Raw genomic sequence first — 27472 nt, 5'->3', positions numbered from 1 at the left:
TTTCGTTTGGAGCTCTAGGAGGAAAAGTAAAAAATCACTCTAAAAAAAGTTGGTGGGTTCCGAGTCATCGCGTAGTGAATAATATTCAACAGAGCAGGCTCTCCTTCTATGCTATCTATAAGACTATAACCTGTGATGGGTTCCGGGCCATCGTGTAGTGAATAAAATTCAACAGAGCAGGCCGCCAGGCCCTCCTTCCACGCTTTCTATAAGATAATCTGTGATGGGTTCCTGGCCAAGTGCAGTGTATAAAATTCAACAGAGCAGGCCATCTTTCACGTTGTCTAACCTGTGACACTCAACACTCTTGTTCAAGTTTGCAAGATCAAGAATAAAAACAATCTCTCAAATCAGCAACTCCACCCCGGTATCTTTTTCTCTCTCTCTCTCTCTCTTTCTCTAAGTTTGCAACATTATGAACTTTGCAAGTAAAACATAGACACTGAGACACACACACACAACACTGTTATTCCTACAATCTCTCACTGTCCAGCTCTCACACTACACATCTCAAATATAAAACAAAGACATATACTGCTTCATGGAACTGTATAATCAATGGGTATTCTCAAAAAGGCATGTATACAACTTCTCCAAACAATGACAGTAGAATTTTCTCTCCCTTTTCCCTTGCCTTTAATTTAACTGTTGTCTTTTATGGTTGTGTCGAATATTATACTGTTTTGGTTCTTTGGGAAATTAAGGTTGTCATCACTCTTGTTAGGAGTTCTCTACGTAACATACATTATACAGCTGATGTTTCTGGTACTGGTAAAATTGTTTGATATAATGCATGACAACAATTTGATTTCAATGGAGTTTTAAATTTTTAAGCCCAGAGATAATTAGTTATGATATTGTTTACTTTGAAAAAACAAGACGACCGACAATAATCCTTTTGCTGGTTATTGATTTTTATTTATTTATTTATTTTTATTTTTATTTTGTCCTTGATACCAAATACTAAATCTAAATTAATTCATGTCGTGTTGTATTCGTATTGCCAAGGCCTACCAATCCCTACCATTGGCCTTCACATGAATTGTGATCGCTAGTTAAATTGTCGGTTGCATAACCTGGTCTCTTTCCTCTATTCTTTAGTTGAAGAATTGAAGATGTCTCTAGATACTTGGTCTGAACTTCCCGAGGATCTCCCTAGGTATATCGATTTAATACCAGATTTTTTAAGGTTTGGTGCCGTTTGTCAGTCGTGGAGATCTGTTGCGCTTGGTAAGCGTCACTTTTCTTCATTCTTGAAGCGCTTTCCGTGGTTGATGCTCACCACCAACGATAGTAAAGACAACCGAGGTTTCTTTAGTCCATTAGAGAACAAAATTTACTGTCCAAACTTTCCTAAGGATAGTGGATGTCACTGTTGGAGTTCTCCTTTTGGTTGCTGGTCACGTTAGGATTCGATCAAAAAGTTTATCTGTTAAATCCTCTTTCACATGCTCGTCTTCCGCGCTCCCACCATTAGCCGCAGTTAATGATTGCTTTATATAACTAAAGCATTAGTTGTCAAGGTATCTTCTTCTTCAATATCAGAGGAACATAGTGGAAATGATAGGTTTTACATTATATTGCGAAAATTCCCAAAGTAACACAAATAAATAATGGGGTATGGCAAATTGCAAAAGAGAGACGACATAGTGGTTTTATGGTGGGACTGGACGAAATTAGCCATACCTGAACCCCGACTATTTTCATCATATCCGAACCTGAACCCAAACCCGAATTGAATCCAAATGTTCCATCTGAACCCGAATCTGAATCCAAAACCCAATCGGGTTGATATCCGCGTTTATGTAATGTGAGTAGAATAGAGATGATAGAATGAATATATGGATGATAATGGATGATGGATGTCGTTGGTCAGAACTAAACGCAGATCAAAACCTAATTATCCTTTAATGAGTAAAGAATGAGCAAGTGTCGGGGAAAACGATACCAATCGATCCCCTCTAAAATAGCTTGAATGAATATTCTATACTCCAATCGAAAAATCTAAACTTTCACTACAACCAACCTAGCAAGCCCAACTATCTAAGCAATCAACAACTATCACAAACAAGTAATAATAATGCAAAGAATGTAAAACATATCACAACACAAGATGTAAGGTGGTTCGACCAATGATACCTAATCCACAAGAGCAAATCCTTTATAAAATTGGGAAGGAAGATTACAATCACTCCTCACAAGTCTCTCCAACACTTACTAGATCTCTCTTCTAATAATCTCTCTCCTTACAAGCTTTATCTCTTTGCAAGGGTTTTCTCTCAATTTTGGTTGCTCTCAAAATTGGTTTTCTCTCACTTCTTTGTTATACTAACATATGAGAGTATTTATAGACTCCCAAGTTCTAATTTGGTTTCCTAAAAAAATTAGAAACCCAAGTCCAATAGGCAACTCCAATTGGTTTTCAAAACGAAACCAGTTTCCAATACTTCACAAGGTGAGGGACCCAACAATCTCCCCCTCCCAAACCATGAGGGGGAAAACTTTCACGCATTCCCAAATTAGTGGGAGGAGTGTGCCACCAATCCGGCGGTAGCACAACAAGTATCGAACTTGCCTTTGGTCATCATATCCGACCCATTCTTGTCGGTATGGATCTTCTCTATGCACAATTGCTTCTCTTTGAGAACTTCTCTAATCCAATGATAACGCACATGTATGTGCTTAGATCTAGAATGAAAACTCGGATTCTTGCTCAAATGGATGGCGCTCTGACTGTTACACTGAACTACAAATTGTTTCTGCTTTAGCCCTAGTTCATTGAAGAACCTCTTCATCCATAACATCTATTTGCAAAACTCAGTGGCTGCAATATACTAGGCTTCTGTAGTGGAGAGGGCAACACACTTTTGCAACTTCGATTGCCTAGAAACTGCTCCCCCTGCAAATGTAAACAGATAATCAGAAGTAGACTTCATCAAGTCAACATCACCTGCCATGTCTGTATCTGTATAGCCTTCAAGTAAGGTCTTACTCCCACCAAAATACAAACATGCTTTGGAAGTACCCTTGAGATATCTCAATATCCACTTAATACCTTCCCAATGCTTTTTACCCGGATTTGACAGAAATTGGCTTACAATACCAATGGCGAAAGCAATTTCCTATCTTGTATACACTATTGCATACATCAAGCTGCCCACTGCGGATGCATAAGGAATTTTTTCCATTTCATTCTGCTCATGCTCACCCTTTGGACACATACCTTTGGTCATGTGGAACTGGCCACCAAGCGGACAACTGACTGGTTTCGCTTGATCCATGTTGAATCTCTTCAACACCTTCTCAATGTAACTTTCTTATGAAAGCCATAACTTTCCACTCTTTCTGTCACGAGTGATCCGCATCCCAAGTATCTCTGTTGCTTGACCCAAATCCTTCATCTCAAAGGACTTACTCAAGTCTTTCTTTAGCTTGGATATCTTGTTAATGTTCTGGCCAACTATCAACATATCATCCACATACAACAAGAGCACTATGAAATCCCTATCTGAAAATTTCTGAACAAACACACAATGGTCGGAAGCAGACTTCATGTAGCCATGCTTCACCATAAAGGAATCAAACTTTATGTATCACTATCTCGGTGCTTGTTTCAACCCATACAAGCTCTTTTTTAGCTTGCATACCAGGTGCTCCTCACCTTTGAACTCAAACCCCTATGGCTGGTCCATGTAGACATCTTCTTCAAGATCTCCATGAACAAAAGCTATCTTGACATCTAGTTGCTCAACCTCTAGGTCATACTTACGGCCAAACCCAATACCACCTTGATAGAAGTCATCTTAACTACAGAAGAGAAAATTTCATCAAATTCAATACCTTTTCTTTGACCGAATCCCTTCATAACAAGGTGAGATTTGTGCCTTGGATGTGGATTATTCTCCTTATGCTTGACTTTGAAGATCCACTTATTCTTGAGAACTTTCATTCCTTTCGGTTTCTCAACTAAGTCATAAGTGTGATTCTTATGCAAAGAATCTATCTTATCATGCATGGTCTTCAACCACTTCTCATTTTCTGTACCTTCAAGAGCCTCTTGATAGTATATAGGTTCTGTACCTTCAAGAGCCTCTTGATAGTAAAACATACGTATGTGGTGGGTACCTAGTTGAAGCTTGTCTCTCTCTATCGATCTCCTACCCCCATTTTCTTGTGGCTTAAGAGGATGTACTTCTGCTTGCTCTGGTGGTGGTTCATGCACTTCATCTGCATCTTCTATATCAATAGGTTCTATCCCATCATTAGCAATAGGGTCATCATCATGAGCTTTAAACTCATAGTTCTCTGCATTCTCAATGCCTTCTGCACGTTCCACAGTAGAAACTTCTGGTTCTAAGTCAACAAGATCATCAATGAAAGCTTCTAGCTTCTCACCATTCTCAAAGTCTGCTATGGTTTGGTCTTCCAAGAACACAACATATCAACTTCGGATTACCTTCTTGTTGATCGGATAATAAAGTTTGTAGCCAAACTTCTCATCCCCATAACCCAGAAAAATACACTGCTTAGCTTTGTCATCAAGCTTGGATCTCTCATCCTTGGGAATATAAACAAATGCTCTACACCCAAATACCCTAAAGTTTATATAATCTACATCTCTACTTGACTATACTCTCTCTGGATAATCACTATTCAGAGGTTTCAAAGGCGATAGGTTGATCACATGCACATCTGTGCGCATTGCTTCTACCCAGTAACTCCTTGATAACTTAGAGTGAGAGAACATGCATCTCATCCTCTCTACAATGGTACAGTTCATCCTCTCGGCAATACCATTGTGATGCGGTGTCCTGGGAACGGTCTGCTCATGACGAACCCCATGACTCTTGCAATACTCTTCAAATGGCCCAATATACTCTCCCCCATTATCTGAGCGAATACACTTCAAAGGCTTTCCTGTCTCTCTTTCCACCATACTATGGAAAGTCTTGACACGCCAAGTACTTCATCCTTGGTCTTCAGACTATATGCCCATATCTTTCTTGACGCATAATCAATAAAAGTCAAGAAGTACAAAGCTCTCCCGTGGGACTTCACTTTCATAGGACCATATAAATCTGTGTGTACTAGCTCAAGGACATTCTCTTTTCTATGAGAAGGGAATCTTTGGAAAGACACCCTGTGTTGCTTTCCAACCAAATAATAAGTATATCTATTTAAATGCGTGCCTTTTATGTTTGGCAAGGCCTTTTACTTGGCAAGAACTTCCATGCTTTTTTCTCCCATATTACACAGTCTCTTATGTCATAGTTCGGAGGAAGCGTCTTCTTGTGCCGCATTTAACTCCGTTTTACACAAACTAGCTTGTGTTTTGTAAAGCGAGCAAGTTTTCTTCCCTTTGGCTACTACAATGGAACCTCTGCTCAGTTTTCATACCCTGTTACCAAACTAGTTTTGAAAGCCATCATCATCTAACTTCCCAGCAGAAATTAGGCTTAGTCGAATGTCAGGGACATGTCTTACATCCTTGAGTGTCAAGGTGTAGCCGACATTAGTTTCTACATACATGAACATCCCCAATGCCTATTATCTTTTAGACACCACTGTTACCCATCTTTACCTCACCAAATTCACCACAGCTATAGGTAGTGAAGAATCCACTGTGTGGTGTGATGTGATACGATGCTCCTGTATCTATCACCCACTCTGTATCATGAGATGAGGTGCTAACACATCACTCACCACAATCTCACATAATTCCCACTAGGCCATCGTCTACTAGTGCGGTAGTATCTCGGCCTGTGCTTCCATTCCTCTTTACCATGTCTTCATGTACACAATTATTCATCTCATTCCTTTTCAGTATTCTACACTCATACCTAAACTGACCCTTGGTGTCATAATAGTAACATTGTCTCTCTGCCTTAGGAGTTCTAGCTTCACTCCTAGATTTGCTTATGTCATCACCTCTAGAATGAGATGATTTTCTGCTCTTACCACTCTCCCGCTTCTCTGTGACAAGGATCTCTAAGTGATAGGAGCTGCTTCATGAACCCCTTCTTGTCTCCTTATTCAACAATGCCCCGGTAGCCATCTCCATGGTAATTATTCCATCCTTAGCGGCTCCGCTAAGAGAAACTGCTAAAGTCTCCCAACTGTCAAGTAGAGAGTTTAATAGTAAAAAAGCCTCAACTTTGCCACCCATATCAATCTTCATCAAGTGCAACTGATTGATGGTATTCTGTAGTTCATTAAGATGCTCAGACATTGAGGAACCTTCTTTGTACCTAGTGTTAGCAAACTTCTTAATGAGAAGTACCTTGTTTATGGCCGACTTCTCTCATAGAGGTCTTCGAGTTTCTTCCACAAGCCAAAAGTGGTAGTCTCTTGGGATACATGGTGGAAGACACTGTCATCAATCCAATGTCGAATGTACCCAATTGCTTTTCTATCAAGCTTGCTCCACTCAGCCGCCGCTATTGCGTTTGGTTTTACTCCTCCAATCTCAATGGGTTGTGCCAAGTCCTTGCAATAGAGCAAGTCTTCTATCTTGGCTTTCCAAATAGTGTAGTTACCTCTATTCAGACTAGTCATGCAAGTGTTTATAGAATGGTCCATCTCAACAAGCTATTTCAACTCAAACCTCCTCTCAGGAGTTTTATCAAACACCTTCCGAGCAACATTTGGATAACTATCTTTGTGATTAATCTAACCACGGCTCCGATACCACTTGTTGGGAAAACTATACCAATCGATCCTCTATGAGATAGCTTGAATGAACACTCTATACTCCAATCGAAAAATCTAAACTTTCACTACAACCAACCTAGCAAGCCCAACTCTCTAAGCAATCAACAACTATCACAAACAAGTAATAATAATGCAAAAAATGTAAAACATACCACAACACAAGATGTAACGTGGTTAGGCCGATGATACCTAATCCACAAGAGCAAATCTTTTATAAGATTGGGAAGGAAGATTACAATCACTCCTCACAAGTCTCTCTAACACTTACTAGATCTCTCTTATATAAGTCTCTCTCTTTACAAACTTTATCTCTTTGCAAGGGGTTTCTCTCAATTTTGGTTACTCTCAGAATTGGTTTTCTCTCACTTCTTTGTCATACTAACATATGAGAGTACTTATAGACTCCCAAGTTCCAATTTGGTTTCCTAAAAGAATTAGAACCCCAAGTCCAATAGGCAACTTCAATTGGTTTCCAAAACGAAATCAGTTTCCAATACTTCACGAGGTGAGGGACCCAACAGTAAGATATCATTTCACTTCTAAGTTATAGTAATTATGAAGGACGAGATTGGAAAGGGGATTTGAGGGATTAAAAATGATACCTGAACCCGACTATTTTCATCATATCCGAATCTGAACCCAAACCCGAATTGAATCCAAATGTTCCATCCGAACTCGAATCTGAACCCAAAACCCGATCGGCTTGATATCTGCATTTATGTAATGTGAGTAAAATAGAGATGATAGAATGAATATATGGATGATGGACGTCGTTGGTCAGAACTAAATGCATATCAAAACCTAATTATCCCTCAATAAGTAAGATATCATTCCACTTCTAAGTTATAGTAATTATGAATGACGAGATTGGAAAGGGGGTTTGAGGGATTAAAAACGATGGTTGTAGAGATTGTAAATTAAACTAATGTTAAACTAAACTAGACTAAACTATTGAGAATATATGAGAGGGAATTCAAGATACTTTTGATATGTAACCTTTTGCTCCATGATTGTTCTCACAAGTAGACTATAATTAGGCAATTTAAGGCAAACACAAAGAATACTTTCCCTGGGCAGCCGCTCCCTGAGCTACCCCTTCTAGGGTAACACAAAGAATATTTCTATAACTATAAAAAACTACACTAGCTACTAAAAGAAAAGTACATAACACTAGCATAATATTAAATTGCAAAACATAAACCTTATTATATAGTTTCATCCCATGGTGTGAGCAATGAGACTAACAACTGAAAACATAAAGAACTAACCTGATTGGAGAACACCATGAACCAAAAGAATCACCAAACCCTAAACACCGTTTTCATCTCCTCCCTTGAAGGAGAAGATTAGCTTTTCATGAGGAAGGAAAAACACGAAGAAGAAGAAATAAGAACATAAGACTAGGGAAATTAATTTATTAAGACTTGGCTAGTGAAAACCAAATCTTTTATTATTAGCCTCTCTTTGCCTCAAGTTTTGGAGACAAGAAGAATGGATGTGAATTGACAATTACAACTGGCACTGAGGTGCTCCTTATATAGGGGTTACAATGAGCCCTAGAAACATCTAAAACATGGGCTTTTGAACCTAATTTCCTATTTCATATTGTCTTCTTTCTGATTCTAACTTCCATTTCTAAAACAGAGAAAAGATGGAGTTGTTATGTCGGCTTCATGCGTCTGGACGCACAAGATAGTGTATTTCCATGTGTTCCAGACGCATGGGGTCTATTTTTCCTTTTCTGCTCCATCTTTTGCTCTTTCTTTGCAGGCTTTGGTCCAAGTAACGGGTCCTTTTGACTTTGGGCTTCCAAACAAGCTTATTTAAAACCGGTCCAAGTCCTATCTTTTCATAGCTTTAAAATCTTGGGTCTTCTCCATAATTATCCATGAGCTCCCATGTGATCTTTAATGCTTCAAATTGCTATTTTTTTACCCTTTAACTCTAATATTATTTTGCAAAACTCTATTTTTCACTTGTAAAGTCATAAAACATAACTTACAAGCATGATTAGTCCACTAAGAGGGACAAACAAAAGGTCTAATCAAGGGTTAAAATACACTTTTTGAGAATTTATCATAACCCCCAACTAGCCTTTTACTAGTCTTAACAAATAAGATAAAAAGAGAGAAGTAATCAAAATCACTACCTAATAATCAAAATAAAAATACTAACTCACTTTCGCAAGCATCACGATTGCATTTACCATATGCAACAAGACTTTAAACCTTTAAGTTCCCTAAAAAGGACAAGTTATAGTCTCGTGAGGGTTTTCAGGTGATATACCCACAAAATCAATCAATAGCAAGTTCAAGAATGATAGTATTTTTTAGTGAGAAAAAATTCCTTACCAACTTTGTGTTCAATCCAATGGATGGGTCTCCATGCTAACTTCATTGCTGCAAAGACTTATAGATTATGCTGGGAGATAGTAAAAATTGACAAAACTCTCAGCCAAGGCTTATGTGTGTACTTAGTCAATCTCATATACTCTTCTATCCAAGAAACGGAATCCCTAGTCTACATTTAGATAGATAATCTCAACTTTCAATCCTCACTAGTCATACTCTCATAAAAGAATCTCTCAAAGGAATACGAACATCCCACATACTACCTTGAAAAATGAACTTCTGGATGAAAATAGTCTCATGGAAAGAATATCAATCACATATGAAGTGTCGGGTCTTTCGCTTTAGCATCCTCTCACCTATTCTAGACTTCGTAGCATACTGTAGTTATAAGCTATGGGTTGTAACTTGGCTTGGGATTGGTTTATGAAGGAAAGGTAAAAAGGATTCAAAGGGTTTCTGAAGAATACTAAGGGTTTTGCATTTTTCCTGGAAAATGTCTTCAAATTCTTCATTTGTGTTGGCTTCTCCATCAATTTTGCTCAACTTCTTTATTTATTTTTAGCTCAGTGGTATATCTGTGATTGATACTAGATATATTTGTCTTCCATTAGCTTCTTCTACTTAAAACAGAATGATGGTCTTCATTTTATCTCTATGGTATTTTTCTTGTAATCTTCCTTTTGGACTCTTTCTTCCTCCTTGTGCCCTTCATATTCTCATAAACATATGGGTATGGTTAACAAGGTTTTGGGTTGTACTCCTTGTATGGAGTTGGGTGAAGGTTTTATGAAGGAAAATCCTTATTGTAAGGCTAAAAAAAGGTTTAACATGGTGGTCATACTAGCTAGGTGGGATACAAGGCTGAATGGGTTCACTAATTGACTTATCAGTATGATACTCTATTTTGAATAGACTACAAGACCTAATAGCTATCTCCTCAATTGATGTCACTTTGTGATTAACTAAATCAAGAAATAATGAGACTATATTACAGCAAAATAAAGAACTGTAAGAGGTTAAGTCACACAGACTCAGATTTTATATAAGAACTCTCCAAAGAATGGGTATAAAAGCTCAAGTCTCATGGGTTAAGTCTAAAAAATCTACTTCCAGTTTACTAGGGGTTTAAATCTCTCTCCTAGCAGAAGTATACAAAACTGACTAAGTACTATGGTGGTGTCTTAATTGATAATGAATTATTATCAACAAGAACTATGTCTGAGTATAATAAATAGTCTAAGCGGTAATGAAATCAACAATATCAACTATTTATTAAACTCAACACTAGCCATTATAGAATATATATCCCAGACTCATCATTAAAATTCGTCTTTCTCATGCTAATGATATAAAAACAAAAAGATTTTTGTTGTGAAAACTAATTTTCGAAATTCATTTCTCAAGTACACCCTCCCCCTACTTATACATGCATTGGCCTTAATGTATAAAGAAGTAAATGAAATGGATGAGAAAAGGTAGGATGTTAAAATTTCCTAATAGAATTTTACCACAAACCCTAGTTTGAAAAGACAAAAACAACCTTTTTGCAAAAATACTCGGATTTTGACAAAATTTGTACTCAAGACTAAAGACACTATTTCAAAACTATTGGTTAAAGTAGAATTTTGAAATTCATTTTGAAAACGTATCCAACCATAAAACATGATTTCCAAATAAAAATTTCATGATATTTTGAAATTTTTGACAAGAGGTGACGAAATTTTTGAAATAGATGAGACACGAAATGAAATGATTGGAATTATGAAAGCGAACGTTTTTCAAAAGAATGATTAGGAGTTGGGTCGTTTTACATCAGATCCCCAAGACGTAAAAATTAGTCTTTTAAAGTCAGATCCTCGAGATTTTTGAGTCCTTTATAGTCAGCTCCTCAAGACTAGCTATTCTCATCCACTAGGTTTCACTTTGTATGAATCCATCCAATCTCTCTCAGTAGGTGATTGACAAAAGTAAACCTTATACCAACAATTGTCTCTTAATGGCTGTAATCCAGGGCAAGTTTCAGAATGACAATTCTTACACCAACCTAGCTTACACACTCTTCTCTTACGCAAGAAGGAACTTTTACCTAACTCTACATGAGCAATAGAAATAATCTTCTATTGAAGTTCAACGGGGATTAAATCCCACAAACTAATAGGTGGCGAACGCTTAGGTTTCCATCTCAAAATTGTTTTCTCAACAACACACTTGCTTCCTATAGACATTTTATACTCAGTCTATTCGAGTAATGAGACTTTGACTCCGACACTTGCAATTATTCTCAGCAAAAGATAAAGTTATAAAATTTGAGAACCCAGCTATCGGTGGTGATTATACTAATGAGATTCTAAGGAGTCAAGCTTACGATGCTTGGCTTCCTCATGCAAGAAATGTAAACTAGACAAAGTAACAGGTTCAACAAGATATATAATGTAATCTTTAAGATGTTTAGGTAACTTACCCCAATTCTCCACTTCAATAGTAGTTTGATATACCGGATCCTTGGGAAAAATTGCATCCACATCTCCAGTAGGCAACTCCATAAAAGGCTTTAGTCAATGAGCGTTGACTTTGAAATGAGTCCTTCTCTTCAGGTCTTCCACTTCAATTGCTCCAAAAGGTGTCACATGTCCCACTATGAATGGTCCCATCCATCTAGATCTCAACTTTCTTGGGAAAAGTTCTAGACAAGAGTTGTATACCATAACCTTCTGTCCAGGTTCAAATTTTTTTCTCAAAATTCTTCTGTCGTGTAATGCTTTAGTCTTATCCTTGTGAATCCTTGACTTATCATAAACATCACTTCTCAATTTCTCTAATTCACTGATCTGAAACTTTCTCTTTTCTCCTGCTTGATCTAAACTGAAATTCATTTCTTTCACAGCCTAATAAGCTTTATGTTCTAACTCAACATGTAGATGACACACATTTCCATATACTAAACAATAAGGTGACATTCTAATGGGTGTTTTGAATGTTGTTCGGTACGCCCATAATGAATCTTGGAGTCTAAGAGACTAGTATTTCCTTGAAGGATTAATTATCTTCTCTAGAAGACTCTTGGTTTCCTTATTCGAAATTTATGCTTGACCATTTGTTTAGTGATGATATCGTAAAGCTAATTTGTGAATCACTCCATACTTTTCCATAAGATTCCCAAATACACGGTTACAGAAGTGAGAACTACTATCATCGATGATGGCTCTCGGTGCTCCAAATCTTGGTAGAATATTTTTCTTCAAAAAATCCACGACGACTTTATGATCGACGGTCTTGGTAAGAATTGTTTCTATCCACTTCAAAACATAGTCCACAGCTAGTAGAATGTAGATGTAACCAAAAGAAGGTGAAAACAGTCCCATAAAATCTATATCCCATACATTGAAGATTTCTGAGATAAGGATCAGTTGCTGAGACCACTCGAACCTTTTTGAGGTCTTCCCCAAAAATTGGCATCTTGGACATGCTTTGCAATAAACATTTGCATCTTTAAAAAGAGTAGGCCAATAGAATCCAGCTTATAATACCTTGTCTGCAGTACGTTGGGGACCAAAGTGTCCTCCACAAGGTTGATCGTGACAAAATGATATAATGGATTCCTGATCCGATTCTAGGATGCACCTCCGAATGATCTGATGTGACCACTTATTGAATAAGTATGAATCATCCCAAAAGTAATATTTGGCCTTTGAAAAGAATAACTTTTTTTCTTGCTTGCTCTATTGTAATGGTACTTTGTCGGTCACAAGATTGTTCATGATGTACCCGTACCATGGTACTTCTGATATACTTAACAATTGTTCATTAGGAAAAATCTCACAGATTTGTACGTTGTCTTCCGCATTTTCCACTAGTAATCTTGAAAAATGATCAGCAACGACATTCTCTGTCCCTTTCTTATCACGTATCTTCAAATAAAAATCTTGTAAAAGTAGTATCCATCAGATCAGTCTGGGCTAGGCATCATGCTTAGCAAGTAAGTGATGCAAGGCAGCATGGTCAATATAGACTATTACCTTTGAACCTATCAGATATTGACGGTGTTTGTCAAAGGAATAAACGACGACTAAGAGCTCCTTCTCTGTGGTGGAATAATTAATCTAAGCTCCATTTAAAGTCTTACTTGCATAGTAGATTTCATACAACACTTTTTTATCTCTTTGTCCTAGAACGACTCCTATAGCATAGTCAGATGCACCACACATAATTTCAAACGGCTGGTCCCAATCTGGTGCATGAATGATTGGTGCTGAAGTGAGTGCTTCCTTCAACTTCATAAAAGCTTCGACACATGATTCATCAAAATAAAAAACATCTTTCCCTAATAGATGTGACATTGGTCTTGCTATTCTGCTGAAATCCTTGATAAATCGACAGTAGAATCCCGCGTGACCTAGGAAGACACATATATCTTTGATAGTCCTCGGCTTGGGTAGATCCTTTACAATATCAATCTTTGCTCGATCTACTAGAATACCTTCCTTCGAAACTTGATGACCAAACACTATTCCTTCATTTACCATGAAGTGACACTTTTCCCAGTTTAGAACTAAGTTGGTATCGCAACAACATTTAAGGACTAAGGAGAGATAGTGTAGGCAATTCTCAAAAGATAATCCAAAAACTGAAAAATCGTCCATGAAAACTTTCATGTATTTTTCCACTATGTCATCAAAAATACTCATCATGCATCGCTGAAAACTGGTTGATGCACTGCATAGACCAAAAGGCATACGGCAATAGGCGAATGTTCCAAACAAACATGTGAATGTGGTATTTTCTTGATCCTTAGGGTGAATATGGATTTGAAAATAACCTGAGTATCTATCAAGAAAGCAGTAGCAAGCTTGTCCAACAATCTCTCTAACATCTTATCAATGAAAAACAATGGAAAATGATCTTTCCTCGATGCGCTATTCAACTTTCTGTAATCATTGCAAACTCTCCATCTAGTCTGAATCCTGGTTGGAATCAACTTATTGTCTTCGTTCTTAATCAATGTGCTTTTGGACTTCTTCAGTATAACTTGAACTGGACTAACCTATTGACTATCATAAATATGGTAGATAATGTCGGCATCAAGAAGTTTGAGTACCTCTTCTCTGACTACTTCCTTCATCTTTGGATTAAGGCTTCTCTGTGCTTGCTTAGAAATCTTGGCATTTTCTTCCAAATGAATTTTGTGTTGGACTATTATAGGGATGATCCCCTTGATATCCTCAATCATCCAACCTATGACTTTCTTATATTCCTTTAAAAATGCAACCAACCTGGATTCCTAATCCTCAGTCAAATCTGATGTAATGACTACTAGGTAGGTTCCCAAATATCCCAAGAAAACATACTTGAGTGTAGACGGCAAATGCTTCAATTCTAGCTTAGGCGCCTCCTTCTTAAACTCTTTAGTTGGTCCATTAAGCATAGGTGATTCAAACTTCACTTTGAACGTACTATCATCAATGACATGTGATGAATCCAATATTGCTTTGATTGCATGGACACTAAGTTCCTCACAGTCTGAGTCTGTCAGAGCTTTCAATAATTTGTTTTCAAGATACGAATGAGTAAGATGATCCCGAGCTAACGCTTCAATCATGCATACCTCATTCACAACATGAACCTCCTGTGATTGTTATAACATATGGAAAACATTGGTCTCGACTCTCATATTACCAAAGGATAAAGTCATATTACCGTTTCGACAGTTGATGAGTGCATTGGCAATGACCAAGAATGGTCTGCCTAGAATGATTGGTATTTGCTTACCAGATGTAGGTTTTGTGTCGAGTACTATGAAATCAACCATATAATATAAATCTTCGATCTTGACTATGACGTCTTCAATGATTCCTCTAGGTATCTTAACTGATCAATCTGCTAACTGTAAACTAACATCAGTTGGTTTAAGATCCTTCAAGCCTAACTTCTCGTAGATGAAATATGGTAGAAGATTCACACTTGCACTCAAATCTAATAAAGCTTGCTCTTCCAAAGAATCTCCAATTCTACATGTAACAGTGGGACTTCTAGGATCTTTCAGTTTTACAACCACTAGATTTTGTATGTACGATGAACATCTTTGAGCGATAAAAACTTCTTTCGGAATGTTGGTCTTCTTCTTCTTCACTAGATCTTTCACAAAATTGGCATACGAGAGAACTTGGTTGATGGCGGTCAGAAATGGGATATTACTCTGTAAATTCTAAAAGACATCGCAAATCTCCTGGTACTGGTCTTCCTTTTTGGTGTTTACTAGCTTCGAAGGAAATGGTGCTGGTGGATTTTTCAAAACAAGTTCTCTTCTTTCAGCTTTAGTTGGCTTGGTAACAAATAGTGGAGTGTCAGATGGAGTCACTCATGATGGCTTTTTCTTACTAACTTCCACAGTAGTTCCTTCAACTTCTTATTCAACAGTTTCTTCAGTAGGTGGTGCAACACTAAATGTAATTGGTATGTTAGAACTGGGTGGGATGGTGGGAACATAAGTTATCTCAGGCTCCACAAAATCTTTTCCAAGTTCATAGACAATCTTCTTATCAACCTTTTTGCCAGACCTCAGAGTGGTGACATTATTAACTTGGTCATTTGACTGAGTAATCTCCAGGTTGTTCACCTGCAAGACACCTCTTCCTTCCGGATTTGGCTCTGGTTGGCTTGGTAATGCTCCTTTTGATATCTTGGTCAAGGTGGCAACGATTTGCCCTATCTAGTCTTGAATGACACTAAAGTTATTCTCCAACTTCTGGGTTTTTTTATTTGTCTGTTTCAGCTCATTGACAATGGTGGTGATAGCTTCTTCAATATATAGGATAACTGTTTTACTCGTCTGAGGCATAGGTGCAGTGTATTCGCTCATAAGATCTAGTATTAACTCTCTATTGGTGTTGGCTTTGTTTTGCTAGTTCTGGTATGACTGTTGATTTATGTATGGTTGCTGGATGTTTTGGAGCTAGTAATCGGGTTATTTCGAGGCCGATTAGGACCGATTCAAAACCGCTAGGAGAAAAGTTCCTCTGATTGGTGTTTTGTGGTTTCCAATAATCCTGTCTTTGATTGAACTGGTTATTTCTTCCAAAAGAGTTTATACTGCATGCCTCTGCATTGGTATCAATATAGTATTAACACTCTTCAGTGGTGTGATCTTCATTAGAAAATAGCTCGCATACTGCATGAATAGGCTTAGGTGGTTGAGATTTGGCTTGGAAAGTACTCGCTTTTAGAGGAATCATAGAGAACTAATCAAACTTCTTGTTAAGAGATTCAAGGCTTGTTGATAGACTTGCCATAATTGATAGTATTGCTTGATCTGGGTTTTCACGAACTTGGATACCAAATTGCTTCGGCACCCCCATCCACTTTAGCTATGTCCTCATTGCTAGTACTCTATTGTTGAGTTTCTTTAGCTAAATTCTCGAGAAAGTTGTAGGCTTTCTCTCCATCCAATGATGTAAATTTGCCTTGATGCATTGAATGTATCATCTACTTGTTCATAGTAGAAAGTCCTCGAAAGAAAAAATGAGTCAGTGTGCTCTTATCATAACGATGATGTGGACATAAGACTAGCAGATTGTTAAATGTCTCCCAACTTTGATGATATTCTTCAGTCACTTTCCTTTTGAAATTGTTGATGGCTTGCTGCATGGCATCTGTCTCCTGGGGTGGGTATAACTTGTTCATAAATTTCGTTCTCAACTTCTCCCAATTGTTGATTGAATTGATCGACTGTGAAGTTAACCATTCAACTATTTTACCTTTTGAGTAAGAGTGGAAAAAGAATTACTTTGATACTCTCATATTTGATATTTTGGTTTTTGAAGGTTCTCAGGACTGGTAGAAATTTGTTCATGTGAACATATAGCTGAACATTGTCTGTGCCATTGAACTTTGGAAGCATATAGATTACTGATACTCTAAGTTCAAATTGGTTAGATTCTGTCTCTGGGAAAACAATACTGTTTGGTGGGTCTCCAATGATTGGCGAATAGAAATCGCTAAGCTTCTTCTTCTGTTGTGCTTGCATGGGTGAGATAACTTCACCATTGTTTGGGTTCACAACACCTTCTTCTCTGTTTGTGGCCATTGTATCAATCACGTCTAGTATTCTTATGAGTCGGTTGTTGGACTTTGTCTACTGTTGTGTTCTTATCGGACGACGAATGGGACGACAGGGCATATACTAAAAAAAATATCCTATGTGAAAAATGACGAACAACTATTCTATTTTATATGAATGAATACAACTATTCTAAAATTAAACTAATATGCAACTATTCTAATTTTTTTGAATTTTGAATTTTATAAATTTTTTTATTTATTTAAAAAAAAAACTAAACTACTTTTCTTCAACCGAGTTGAGCTTTGTAGCTTTTATCCTGCTCGAATGTCTAAAGTTGTCTCTGCTAGGGTTATAGTGAATCAATTGCTTAAATACCACGGTCCACAGATGTATTGTCTATTTGTCAAGATTCAGGCAAGAAACAAGAGAGTACGAATTTTCACTGTGTTGGCTTACAACTTTAACTACTAAAAAGGTTTCTAAATGCAATTTAAACTAATATGATATGCTTCTAAACTAACATGATAATAATTATACTAAATAATGAAGATTCGACTATCATGAAAGGTGGATCTTGTCTTCGGGATGTCCTTCAAGCTTCTGTCTTTCACAAAAAGATGGATGATGTGGCTAACAATACCTCAACATCTAAAGTTTCGATCTTTAAAGAAATGTTTACTAAAAGCAAACTTAGACTGACAGCGGTGCCATTTGATATACACATTTTTGTGAAGGAGGTGAGTGAATGGGGAGAGAAACAGATTGAAAACTATTGTTGCAGAGATTGTAAATTAAACTAATGCTAAGCTAAACTAGACTAAACTATTGAGAATATATGAGAGAGAATTCAAGAGAATCGAATCCACCAATACCTTTGATCTGTGACCTTTTGCTCCATAGTTGTTCTCTCAAGTAGACTACAATTAGGCAATCAAGCGAGTGTTGATGATTTCTTAGACGAAACATCATTAACTATTACTTCTACTTTAGGTAGTTCCTATGTTTATATTACTAATATCTTCTTTCCTTTTATGTAAACTCGAGCAGCCGTTCAAAGTATTACCGAGAACAACATCAATGAGTACTTTTCAATTAGGCAGCCATTCAATGAATCACTATTTAAGGCAAACACAAAGAATACTACTTCCCCTGGGTAGCCACTTCTTTAGCTACCCCTTCTAAGGCAGCACAAACAATATTTCCCTAATTATAAGGAACTATACTACTAAAAAAAAAACAAAAAAAAGTAAAGAACACTAGCATAATATTAAATTGCAAGACATAAACTTTATTCTAAACTTTCATCTCCTGGTGTGGGCAATGAAACTAACAACTAAAATCATAAAGAACTAACCTGATTGGAGAACACCATGAACCAAAAGAATCACCGAACCCTAACCACCGACTTCATCTCCTCCCTTGAAGGAGAATATTAGCCTTCCATGAAGAAGGAAAAACACGAAGAAGAAGAAAATAAGAACATAAAACTAGGGAGATTAATTTATTAAGACTTGGTTAGTGAAAACCGAATATTTTATTATTAACCTCTCTTTGCCTCAAGTTCTAGAAACAAGAAGAATGAATGTGAATTGGCAATTACAACTGGCATTGAGGTGCTCCTTATATAGGGGTTACAATAAGCTCTAAAAGCATCTCAAACATGGGCTTGTGAACCTAATTTCATATTACATATTGAGCTCCTTTCGATTCCAACTTTTATTTCTAAAACAGAGAAAAGGTGGAGCTGTTATGTTGGCTTCATGCGTCTGGACACACGGGACAATGTATTTCCATGCGTCTCAGACGCATCGGTCTATGTTTCCTTTCCTGCTCCATCTTTTGCTCTTTTTTTGCAGACTTTGGTTTAAGTAACAGGTCCTTTTGTCTTGGGCTTCCTTACGAGCTTTAAAACAGGTCCAAGTCCTATCTTTTCATTGCTTTAAAATCTTGGGCCTTCTCCATAATTATCCATGAGCTCCCATGTGATATTTAATGATCCAAATTGCTCAATTTTGCCCTTTTAACTCTAATATTTAGCAAAACTTTTTTTTCCACCTGTAAATTCATAAAACATAACTTATAAGCATGATTAGTCCACTAAGAGGGACAAACAAGAGGAATAATTGAGGGTTAAAATACTCTTTTTGAGCACTTATCACGGGTAACACTAAAAATTGATTTTTTAAAAAAAAAAATTACAATAAAAACCATACCTGAACCCGAAAAAACCTAACCCAAACCCAACCCGAATACACAAACGGATATAGAAATAGACCCAAACCCTACCTATTAGGGTTTGGGTTACCCGATTCCCTGCCCTACCTATGATAGACCTTTTCTCAACTTTGCCCTTATTTGAGGACTTTCATTACTTTTATTTTGAACCGTATATGAATTCTCTTAAAAATGTTTCAATGAGTTCGAATTTTGTTGACCGTTAATTATGGGTATTTTCACAGTTTCACCTTATCTAATGGGCATCATGGCATATATTTGGATAACCCGAATTTGATGTTTGTCAACCAAGATTATATTTATGTTCTAGTTGGTTACCAATTATTTACAAAGCATGGGTTGTTTAGTAATTTGAGATTGAGTATGAGTTTTTTTAATTAATAAGGAATTAAAGATATCGAGTATGGATTTTGTAATGCTCCACCACTCACCACATGTTAATATCGTCTCCATTTATGTCACCCGAAGGCTCAGGTCCCAAGCCTGCCCATCCATTGATGTAATATTTTAACTCAAAATACCTCGACGTTAGGATTTGGCACATAATTACTAATTAATACCCAGGATCTTAGTTAGCTGCCTAAGCAAAGTGAGACCACACCATGGTGCAATCATCACCCAACATCAGGATATGCGCCTTTTAATCATATTCCTCCTTGAGCCACACCCCAAGAGCATTACAATGCTTTAGATTTGGGGATTTAGGTGACGTAATTAGTAGGGACAATATTGACAACATGTGGTGAGTGGTGGGGCGTTACAGATTTTCAATCAAGGTAAAAGAGATCGAGTATGGTGGGTTTTTGGCTTGAGACAATGGATTTGGCTTGAAAATATGACTTTGATGTCTTAACTTGAAGTCTTTATTTGATGCTCATATATGGCGGTACAACCATATGTTAAAATATAAGATTTCCTCATTTAATTATTTTTAAATCTATTTATTTATAATATCCTCTATGCTTAAAATTTTATGTACATGAAAAAGAAGTTGAATTACATACTTATTGCTTCTATATATTATAACATAGTTTCTAACAATTTTAGTTATGAACTCCAAATGAACTCCACCACCAAAAGTGGATTTGTAAGATGAATTGAGAGTTGATTTTTTGTGAAGATAGTATTCTCATAATGGAGAATCTCCCTAAAAAAAAAGTACAAAAATATGCCCTTTTTTTTTTTTTGCCTGGTAAGTTGGAATGTATTAAAACTTAACGGAAATACAAAAGGATTTTGGTATAGGGTGGACAACATGTTGCCCCCCTATTTCATGGCTCTCCGAAACATGCCTGTAATCCTAAACAAGTATGCTGAAGCAAATTCTCACAAAAATCTGTAAAAAGTTTGAAATGGAGCCTCCCATTTGCGTAGCCAGCTTGGTCGCCCATACGTGGTGCTCACTTCATCTTCAGTTAAAGTTACTCCCTGTTTAGCCAGCAAGTCTACGGTGGTGTTTCCTTCCCTCCATATAGTAGTGATTTTCCATCTAGTCAACCTCTCTGTACATGTTAACCACCTTGGTTGCATCATGCATGGGACATTCCCAGTTTCAACCCACAAATTCATCCATCCTTTACTAATTGTAGTCTCAACCCCAATAAGGATAGCCATGCACTCCGCTTTGTAGTTGTCACCCAAGCCAATATTCATGCTCAATGTGAGTAGGAATTGACCCATACTCCTTCAAAAAAAGATGCCAATCCTAGAGGGTTCAGGATTTACCATTGCCACACCATCAGTGTTAAGCTTGACTATGTTTGACTCAGGTGGTAATCCATGTACATTGTTTAACCTGTTGTGCTTTTTTCAGTCTTGTACCAATATTCCAAAATTTGAGAATGACAAACTCCAATGGGTTGTTGTAACAGTGACCCTTCGAGAGTTTACCTGTGATCTTGTGCTGCAATCTCATGTAATACTTGCAATTCCAGAGTTTTGGCTCTCTATCATCAAAGTGCACCTTATTCCTTTCCTTCCAAATGCTTATCAAGCATGAGACAACACACGATTTCCAAAGATCTTGTAACATAGGGCTCCAATTCTTGTTAATCTTCATTGTGTCTTGGAAGTTATTAATAGCAGTGGTGATGTTTAAAAACTTGTTTTATCCAGTTCCAAAGCTTCTGAGTGAACTCGCATTGCCAAAACAGATGGTGGTTGGATTCAACATCATTTCCACACAATCTACAACAAGAGGGTAGACAGATACCTATTTTATGTACCCTATCATCAGTTGGCACTCCTCTTTGTATGATGTTCCACGCCAAAGCTGATACACGAGGGTGGATAGAACTCTTCCATATACTTTTACTCCACTCAATCACCGACTTTCTTTTTCTAATTTCTTCATATGCTGACTTAGTCGAGAAGTTGCCATTCAGATTAGGGCACCAAATAGCATAGTCTTCGAAAGAAGAGCTACATTTAAGGACAGATGATGAGCTTTTATAAGCATGTAGCATAGCATCTTGCTGCACATCAGGGATGCACCAATTATCCCCTTCAAGTAGGGCACACACTCGAGCTCGGCATCCCTTCAGATTCATTGAGTTGACATTGAGCATGTGTTTGAGAGATTGAGTCCCTAACCAGCTGTCTCTCCAGATGTCCATCTTTTTTGCATTAGCTATCACCCACTGAGTTCTGTGTGTAACTTCCTCTAGAGCTTTCTTGATCCCAGGCCATATAGAGGTTGGGTTGTGTGATTTAATAATATCTCCATCTAGATTGAAATATTTTGCTTTCATGAACAAAGCAAAAACAGTTTCGCCATTCAAAATTTCAATTCCCAATTCATTTTCATCAATACTGTAGTATTCACATGTTTGAGCTTTCTAATCTCAAGTCCACCTTCACAAGTAGGCTTGCACACTTTATCCAAGCTTACAGTCACACCTTTTCTTATATTAGGATCTCCCGACCATAAGAAATTCTTCATAATAGTCTTAGCTCTTTTGACCATAAACATTGGTCATTTGTAGATAGACATGTTGTAGATTGGTATGCTACAGAGAACTAATTTTATCAAAGTGATTCTCCCTTGAAAAAACAGTTTATTTCCCTTCCAACTTGTGAGTTTCTTCTTAATCTTGTCCAAGATTGGTGTTACACAGGCCCTGGTGACTCTACCTTTATGTAAGCTGACCCCCAAATACTTCTCCGGCAGATAGCCTTCAACCATATTCAGTTCCAGTGTACATCCTGTTTTCTAAGATGACTAAAGGTACTAAAGAACACTTTACTTTTGGCTTGACTAATGAATTGTCCAGCTGCCTTTTGGTATCTCTGAAGGATATGACTGAGCTTTCTAATACCTCTTATCTCGCCATTTGCAAATATAATAATATCATATGCAAATATGAGGTGGTTAGGTGTTGCCAATTTCTTAATGATAGTCAGTGGCTTGAGATGGTTTTTTTCCATGAGAAAATGCAAAACTCTACTCAGTGTGTCTTCAACCAAAGCAAACCACAGAGGGGAAATCTCCTTGCTTGAGTCCTCTTTTGATGCCAAAGAAGCCCACAGGTCCACCATTGATTAGCACTAAAATCTGTGTTGAACTCACAATTGTCCTTAATTATCCATTTAATCCAGGTGTCAGCAAAACCCAATATCTGCATAACTTGGAAAAGAAAGCTCCAACTCATTGTATCATATGCCTGAGTTATATCAAACTTGATAACTAAAGATCCACCAAATCAATCCTTCTTCAACTCATTCATCATTTCAGATGCCATGGAGATGCTGGTTTGAGAACATCTTGTAGGAACAAAACCAGTTTGCTCCTTTGTAATAATATCATCAACCAACTCATTAAGCCGCAGCTACAGAAGTTTAGTAATGATCTTAAAAAGAAAATTACCCATGCATATGTGTCTATACTGGCTGAGTGTCTTGGCATTGTTATCCTATCGGGATCAAAGCAATAAAGTTTGAGTTCAATCCTCTAGGTAAACAACCCTGAATGAAGAAAGACTGGATAACCCATCACACATCTCACTGTATAATATTCCAACATACAAAACAAAAATATTTAACTTTGTCAAAAGTTGTTATGTAATCTGAAAAATCTGGACCGTTGGATATTTTATTTATAACATTGTAAGCAAATTTTGATATGTCTAGACATCTTCAAATGCACTGATTTTTTCTAAAGATGATCTATATTGTGAGGAGAACATCTTCACCAAAAATCAACTTCTAATTCATTGTCTTTCATGGTGGAGTTTTTTTGGAGTTCGTATAAGTAGAGTTCATATAACGGGCAAGTTTTAGTTTACACAATTTATTCCAACATTTATTTTAATGATATGTTATTTGCAAACAAAATATAATGATCTTATTATTAAAAAGAGGATATAATTTCATAGGGTAGAATATATAATGGTCCACATAATTTATATTTTAGAGTTCAACACTTCAACATTCAGTATTCAGACGCTAAAAAACAAACGACCACTGGTGTCATACTGTCATTATTCTAAGGGAAATAGTACCCCAGTTTCTATTAGATGTTTGGATAACGCGGAATCTGTTTTAGTGTAGAATCTTTGTTTTATTTTTGTGTTTTCTTTCTGTTTATTTCATTTGCTCACGAGTTCTACATGATCAGTTTATAATGGTATCTAACCTCATCTTTGGACTAGTTCCCAAAACACGAGAAATTCGTGTCTATGTTATAAAACTCTGTTCTGAATCCTTTTTATCAAGTTCGTTCTGCAACGCTGTAGTTATTCTTTTGTGAAATAATATATGATTGTGATCCTGTATCCACTATAGCCTCTAGATGTCAGTTAATTATTAACTACTGGAGAAAATTAGTTAGTGTCTTTTTCGATGAATGACGATTGATGAAGGAGGACTGATCACATGAAAATTTGTGAAATTTTAAATCCATTTGAAAGACTCTAGGACTGAGTTCACATGTATTGCTGTTACCAAGAACTGATCGATTGAAAAAACAAATTGGAAAATTAGGCCCTTACCAGATTGAAATGAGTGGTTATCTGTTGGATTAGTAGTTTTTAATCAAGAGTAACTAAAACTCTTTGTTAATTTGTGTATCGTGGTTACAGAGCTAGTGGAAGTAAAGATATAGTACATGTGAGGGAATATAATCTCAAGTCTTACGGACTCACAGTCACGGTTAAGAATACTAGAGTGACATTCCACCACGTACGTGCGAATTATTAATAGAGAATGATCAGGGATTTGCTTTGTATCCAAGGGTGCTTCATAGAGAATGATCAGGGATAGATCGAGAGAGGTGGCGTTGGGTTGTGAAGAGAGCCCAAAAGGGGTTACCTTTCTGGCAAAATGAGCTCGAAGCTAAGGCACCAGTAGTGTCTCGAGTGGCATTGCCAGAGATGGTGAGTTGTTAGAGAGACATAGGTATGGTTTTCTGAGGGGAATGTTTGGATGTGGGACAAGTGTCCGTTATTTCCGAAATGATAAAATTTGTTTGGATAAGATATTGAAGTTAAAATAATGCTTTCCCAACAAAAAGGATGATAATGGCAAAACTTTAGATCCGTGCACGTTACGTTTATTTTATTTATTTTTATTTTTTCGATAATAAATTACGTTGATTTTAAAAGATATCTTGTAAAATACATAGAATTTTGGCCTATGTGACGCCAAAATTATTTTGGAAACATAACCGAAGAAAAGTGTGGTCATAGGGTTCGTTCACGGGAAAATTATTGGGTTGCTTAAGTAATCCACTTATCCCGTCTACCGCGACTCGTCACTGAAAAAAATTCAAAATGCCTTGTACGGATAAAAGGAGATGGATGAATGGATGCGACTGTTTTCATCTTTTTCAAACTCAACTGATCGTGGTAAATTTATTTTCCTTCTTCTGGTTTTAGGTGGTTTTGCTTTAAAATTTTGGTGCATTTTTTGCCTCAAAAATCCATCTTTAGTAGCAGTTTTATAATCACATTTTGGTTATATTTTCTTCTGTAGCAGGTATTAATAAAACACCTGAAACTTTACGAAGTTAGTTTATTGAAGAAACAAGCTGTTTCACATTAAAATAATTTGTGTATCCCATGCAGAATCAGTGCAATGCTAATTGATTTTAGTTTGATTTTTCACACCAGCAGAAATATTGAATTCGCATCTTTTTTTTTTTTTTAAACTTCGTGTGTATGGAGATGGCCCAAGTAAATATTGACTAGACTAATTCTAATGTTGATTTTTAGTTCATCACACAAGCATGTGTTCTTTGATTTGTTCTTCTCCGTGTTCTCTCATTGACTTTTAAACAAGAAAAGTGTATGTACTTGCAGTTGTCAAAGTTTACTGAATGCTGTATACTGATTGTATTGTTGCTTGCTGACCTGGTGAATTCTTTTATTGCTCTTGTGAAAGAAGATGTCTCTAAACAGTTTTTCTGGACTTCACGAGGATATTCTGAGGTTGATAGCTGAAAAGATCGATTTAATAGTAGATTTTATAAGGGTTGGTGCCGTTTGTAAATCCTGGAGATCTGTTACGCTTGATAAACGTCACTTCTCTTTGTTTTTAAAGCCACTGCCATGGTTAATGCTTACCGCCAACGATGGTGAAGAAATACGAAGTTTCTTTAGTCCATTTGAGAACAAAATTTACCGTCTAAACTTGCCTAAGGCTAGTGGATGTCATTGTTGGGGTTCTCCTTTTGGTTGGGTGGTCACCGTAGCCTTTGATCACAAAGTCCATATGTTGAATCCTCTTTCACGTGCTAGTCTTCCACTCCCACCACTATCTGCATTTAATGACAGGTACTTTGATGCTAAATCCCCTGGAAAGAATCGCATGTCTTACATAACTAAAGCAGTTGTCGCCAAGGTATCTTCTTCTTCAATAGCTGAGGAACAATTTTTGGTTTTAATAATTTACGGAGGATGCAACTCACTGGCTTTTGCTAGACCGGGTGATGAAACTTGGACTCCGATGCTATGTCATACAAAAACTGTATTTGATGCCTTATACTTCAATGGTCAATTCTATGCAGTCAATAGTTGGGGGTTTGTTCATCTCTGTGATACCTATGGTCTTCCTAGTTCACAGTCAACTATTTTTGCACGTCCCCCACCTAATGTAAAAGGCGTTGATAGGTTTTACATTTTGGAACTGCAAGGGGAGTTGCACTTGGTTGTAAGAGTTCTGGATTTTGGTACTGATATGCCGGCTATAGAATTCCAACATCTACTGAAGACCAAACTTATTGAAGTCTACAAGTGTGATTTCTGCACCCGCAAGTGGGAAAAGCTGCAAAATCTCGGGGACCATGCTATCTTCATAGGTAGTAATAACTCTTTTTCTTTGAAGGCCTCGGACTACCCAGGATGCAAGCCTAGTTGCATTTACTTCACCGATGACCACAATGAAGCTTCTGGTCGTTTAGTTGGTCATGATATGGGAATTTTTAATATGGATACAGTGGAAATTGAGCGCTTGTACGAGGGTCATGATTCACTTTCTCGCTACTCTCCACCAGTTTGGATTACTCCACATCTGCTCTAGAGGAAACTTTAGCGTTTGTTTATTTATTTTTATTTTTTCATTTATGTATTCCTTTGCTTGACAAATTCTACATTATTGGCACCTTCCACCGAAGCCAGCAACAAAATTAATGCAGAGCGAACCAAGGTAGCATATGCAATGATTTTGCTAGAAAACAAGTTCATGGCGTGGTGAGTTTAGGAATTGCTCCGATGTCTTTCTCGGGCTCTTTTTAACATGCATTATGTTGGTGAATTGTTTTTAATGATAGTAAAACATCTTGATAAAATCCATGACAGATGTTTGATTTATTATATTAGCTAAGAACGTGGTTGGGGGAAGATTTTTATAAATTGTTATGCCAAACCGAAATTGCTGGTATCCCTCCACTTTTTGCCCCATCTCTTATTGGCTAGATTGGAATAAGCTCGCAGAAAATAAAAGAATGAAATAACACCAAGAAACCACAAGAAAATAAACAAATTCTTCTGTTCTAACATTTTAATGGTAAAGAACCAGAAACCATTAAAGCTGAAAAAGCTACCTAGACGTTTTTGTCACCAACTTGTCCAAGAAAAGAACACTAGACAAAAGCGACATATACAATTTTCATCTTTGGTATTAC

General features: G+C 37.0%; 1 protein-coding gene across 6 annotated transcripts; it reads left to right on the top strand.

The window, feature by feature from the left end:
• The first annotated feature begins 112 nt into the window (after positions 1-112).
• Positions 113-27140, top strand: LOC147512276 (putative F-box protein At5g55150). Of its 6 annotated transcripts, none has more exons than XM_086595249.1 (2): positions 113-367; positions 25735-27140. In XM_086595249.1, the coding sequence occupies exon 2, from the start codon at positions 25735-25737 to the stop codon at positions 26866-26868; it is 1134 nt and encodes a 377-aa protein (XP_086451375.1). In that variant the 5' UTR covers positions 113-367; the 3' UTR covers positions 26869-27140. The 6 variants fall into 6 exon arrangements, with proteins under 6 accessions (XP_086451375.1, XP_086451376.1, XP_086451374.1 ...); XM_086595250.1 differs by having other exon boundaries at positions 25732-27140; XM_086595248.1 differs by having other exon boundaries at positions 25650-27140.
• The last annotated feature ends 332 nt before the right edge of the window (positions 27141-27472 follow it).

This window comes from Coptis chinensis, chromosome 3 (assembly GCF_015680905.1).
Source record: "Coptis chinensis isolate HL-2020 chromosome 3, ASM1568090v1, whole genome shotgun sequence".
NCBI classification, from domain to species: domain Eukaryota; kingdom Viridiplantae; phylum Streptophyta; class Magnoliopsida; order Ranunculales; family Ranunculaceae; genus Coptis; species Coptis chinensis.
Note: the sequence above shows the minus strand (reverse complement) of the source record. Positions and strands in the feature narration are given on the sequence as shown.

What these genes read in the sequence shown, in the direction of transcription:
- LOC147512276 (XM_086595245.1), top strand. Translation starts at nt 25,122, where the DNA reads ATGCCTTGTACGGATAAAAGGAGATGGATGAATGGATGCGACTGTTTT. An exon ending in TTCAAACTCAACTGATCGTG is followed by an intron (nt 25,197 to 25,731) that starts GTAAATTTATTT and finishes CTCTTGTGAAAG; the next exon opens with AAGATGTCTCTAAACAGTTT.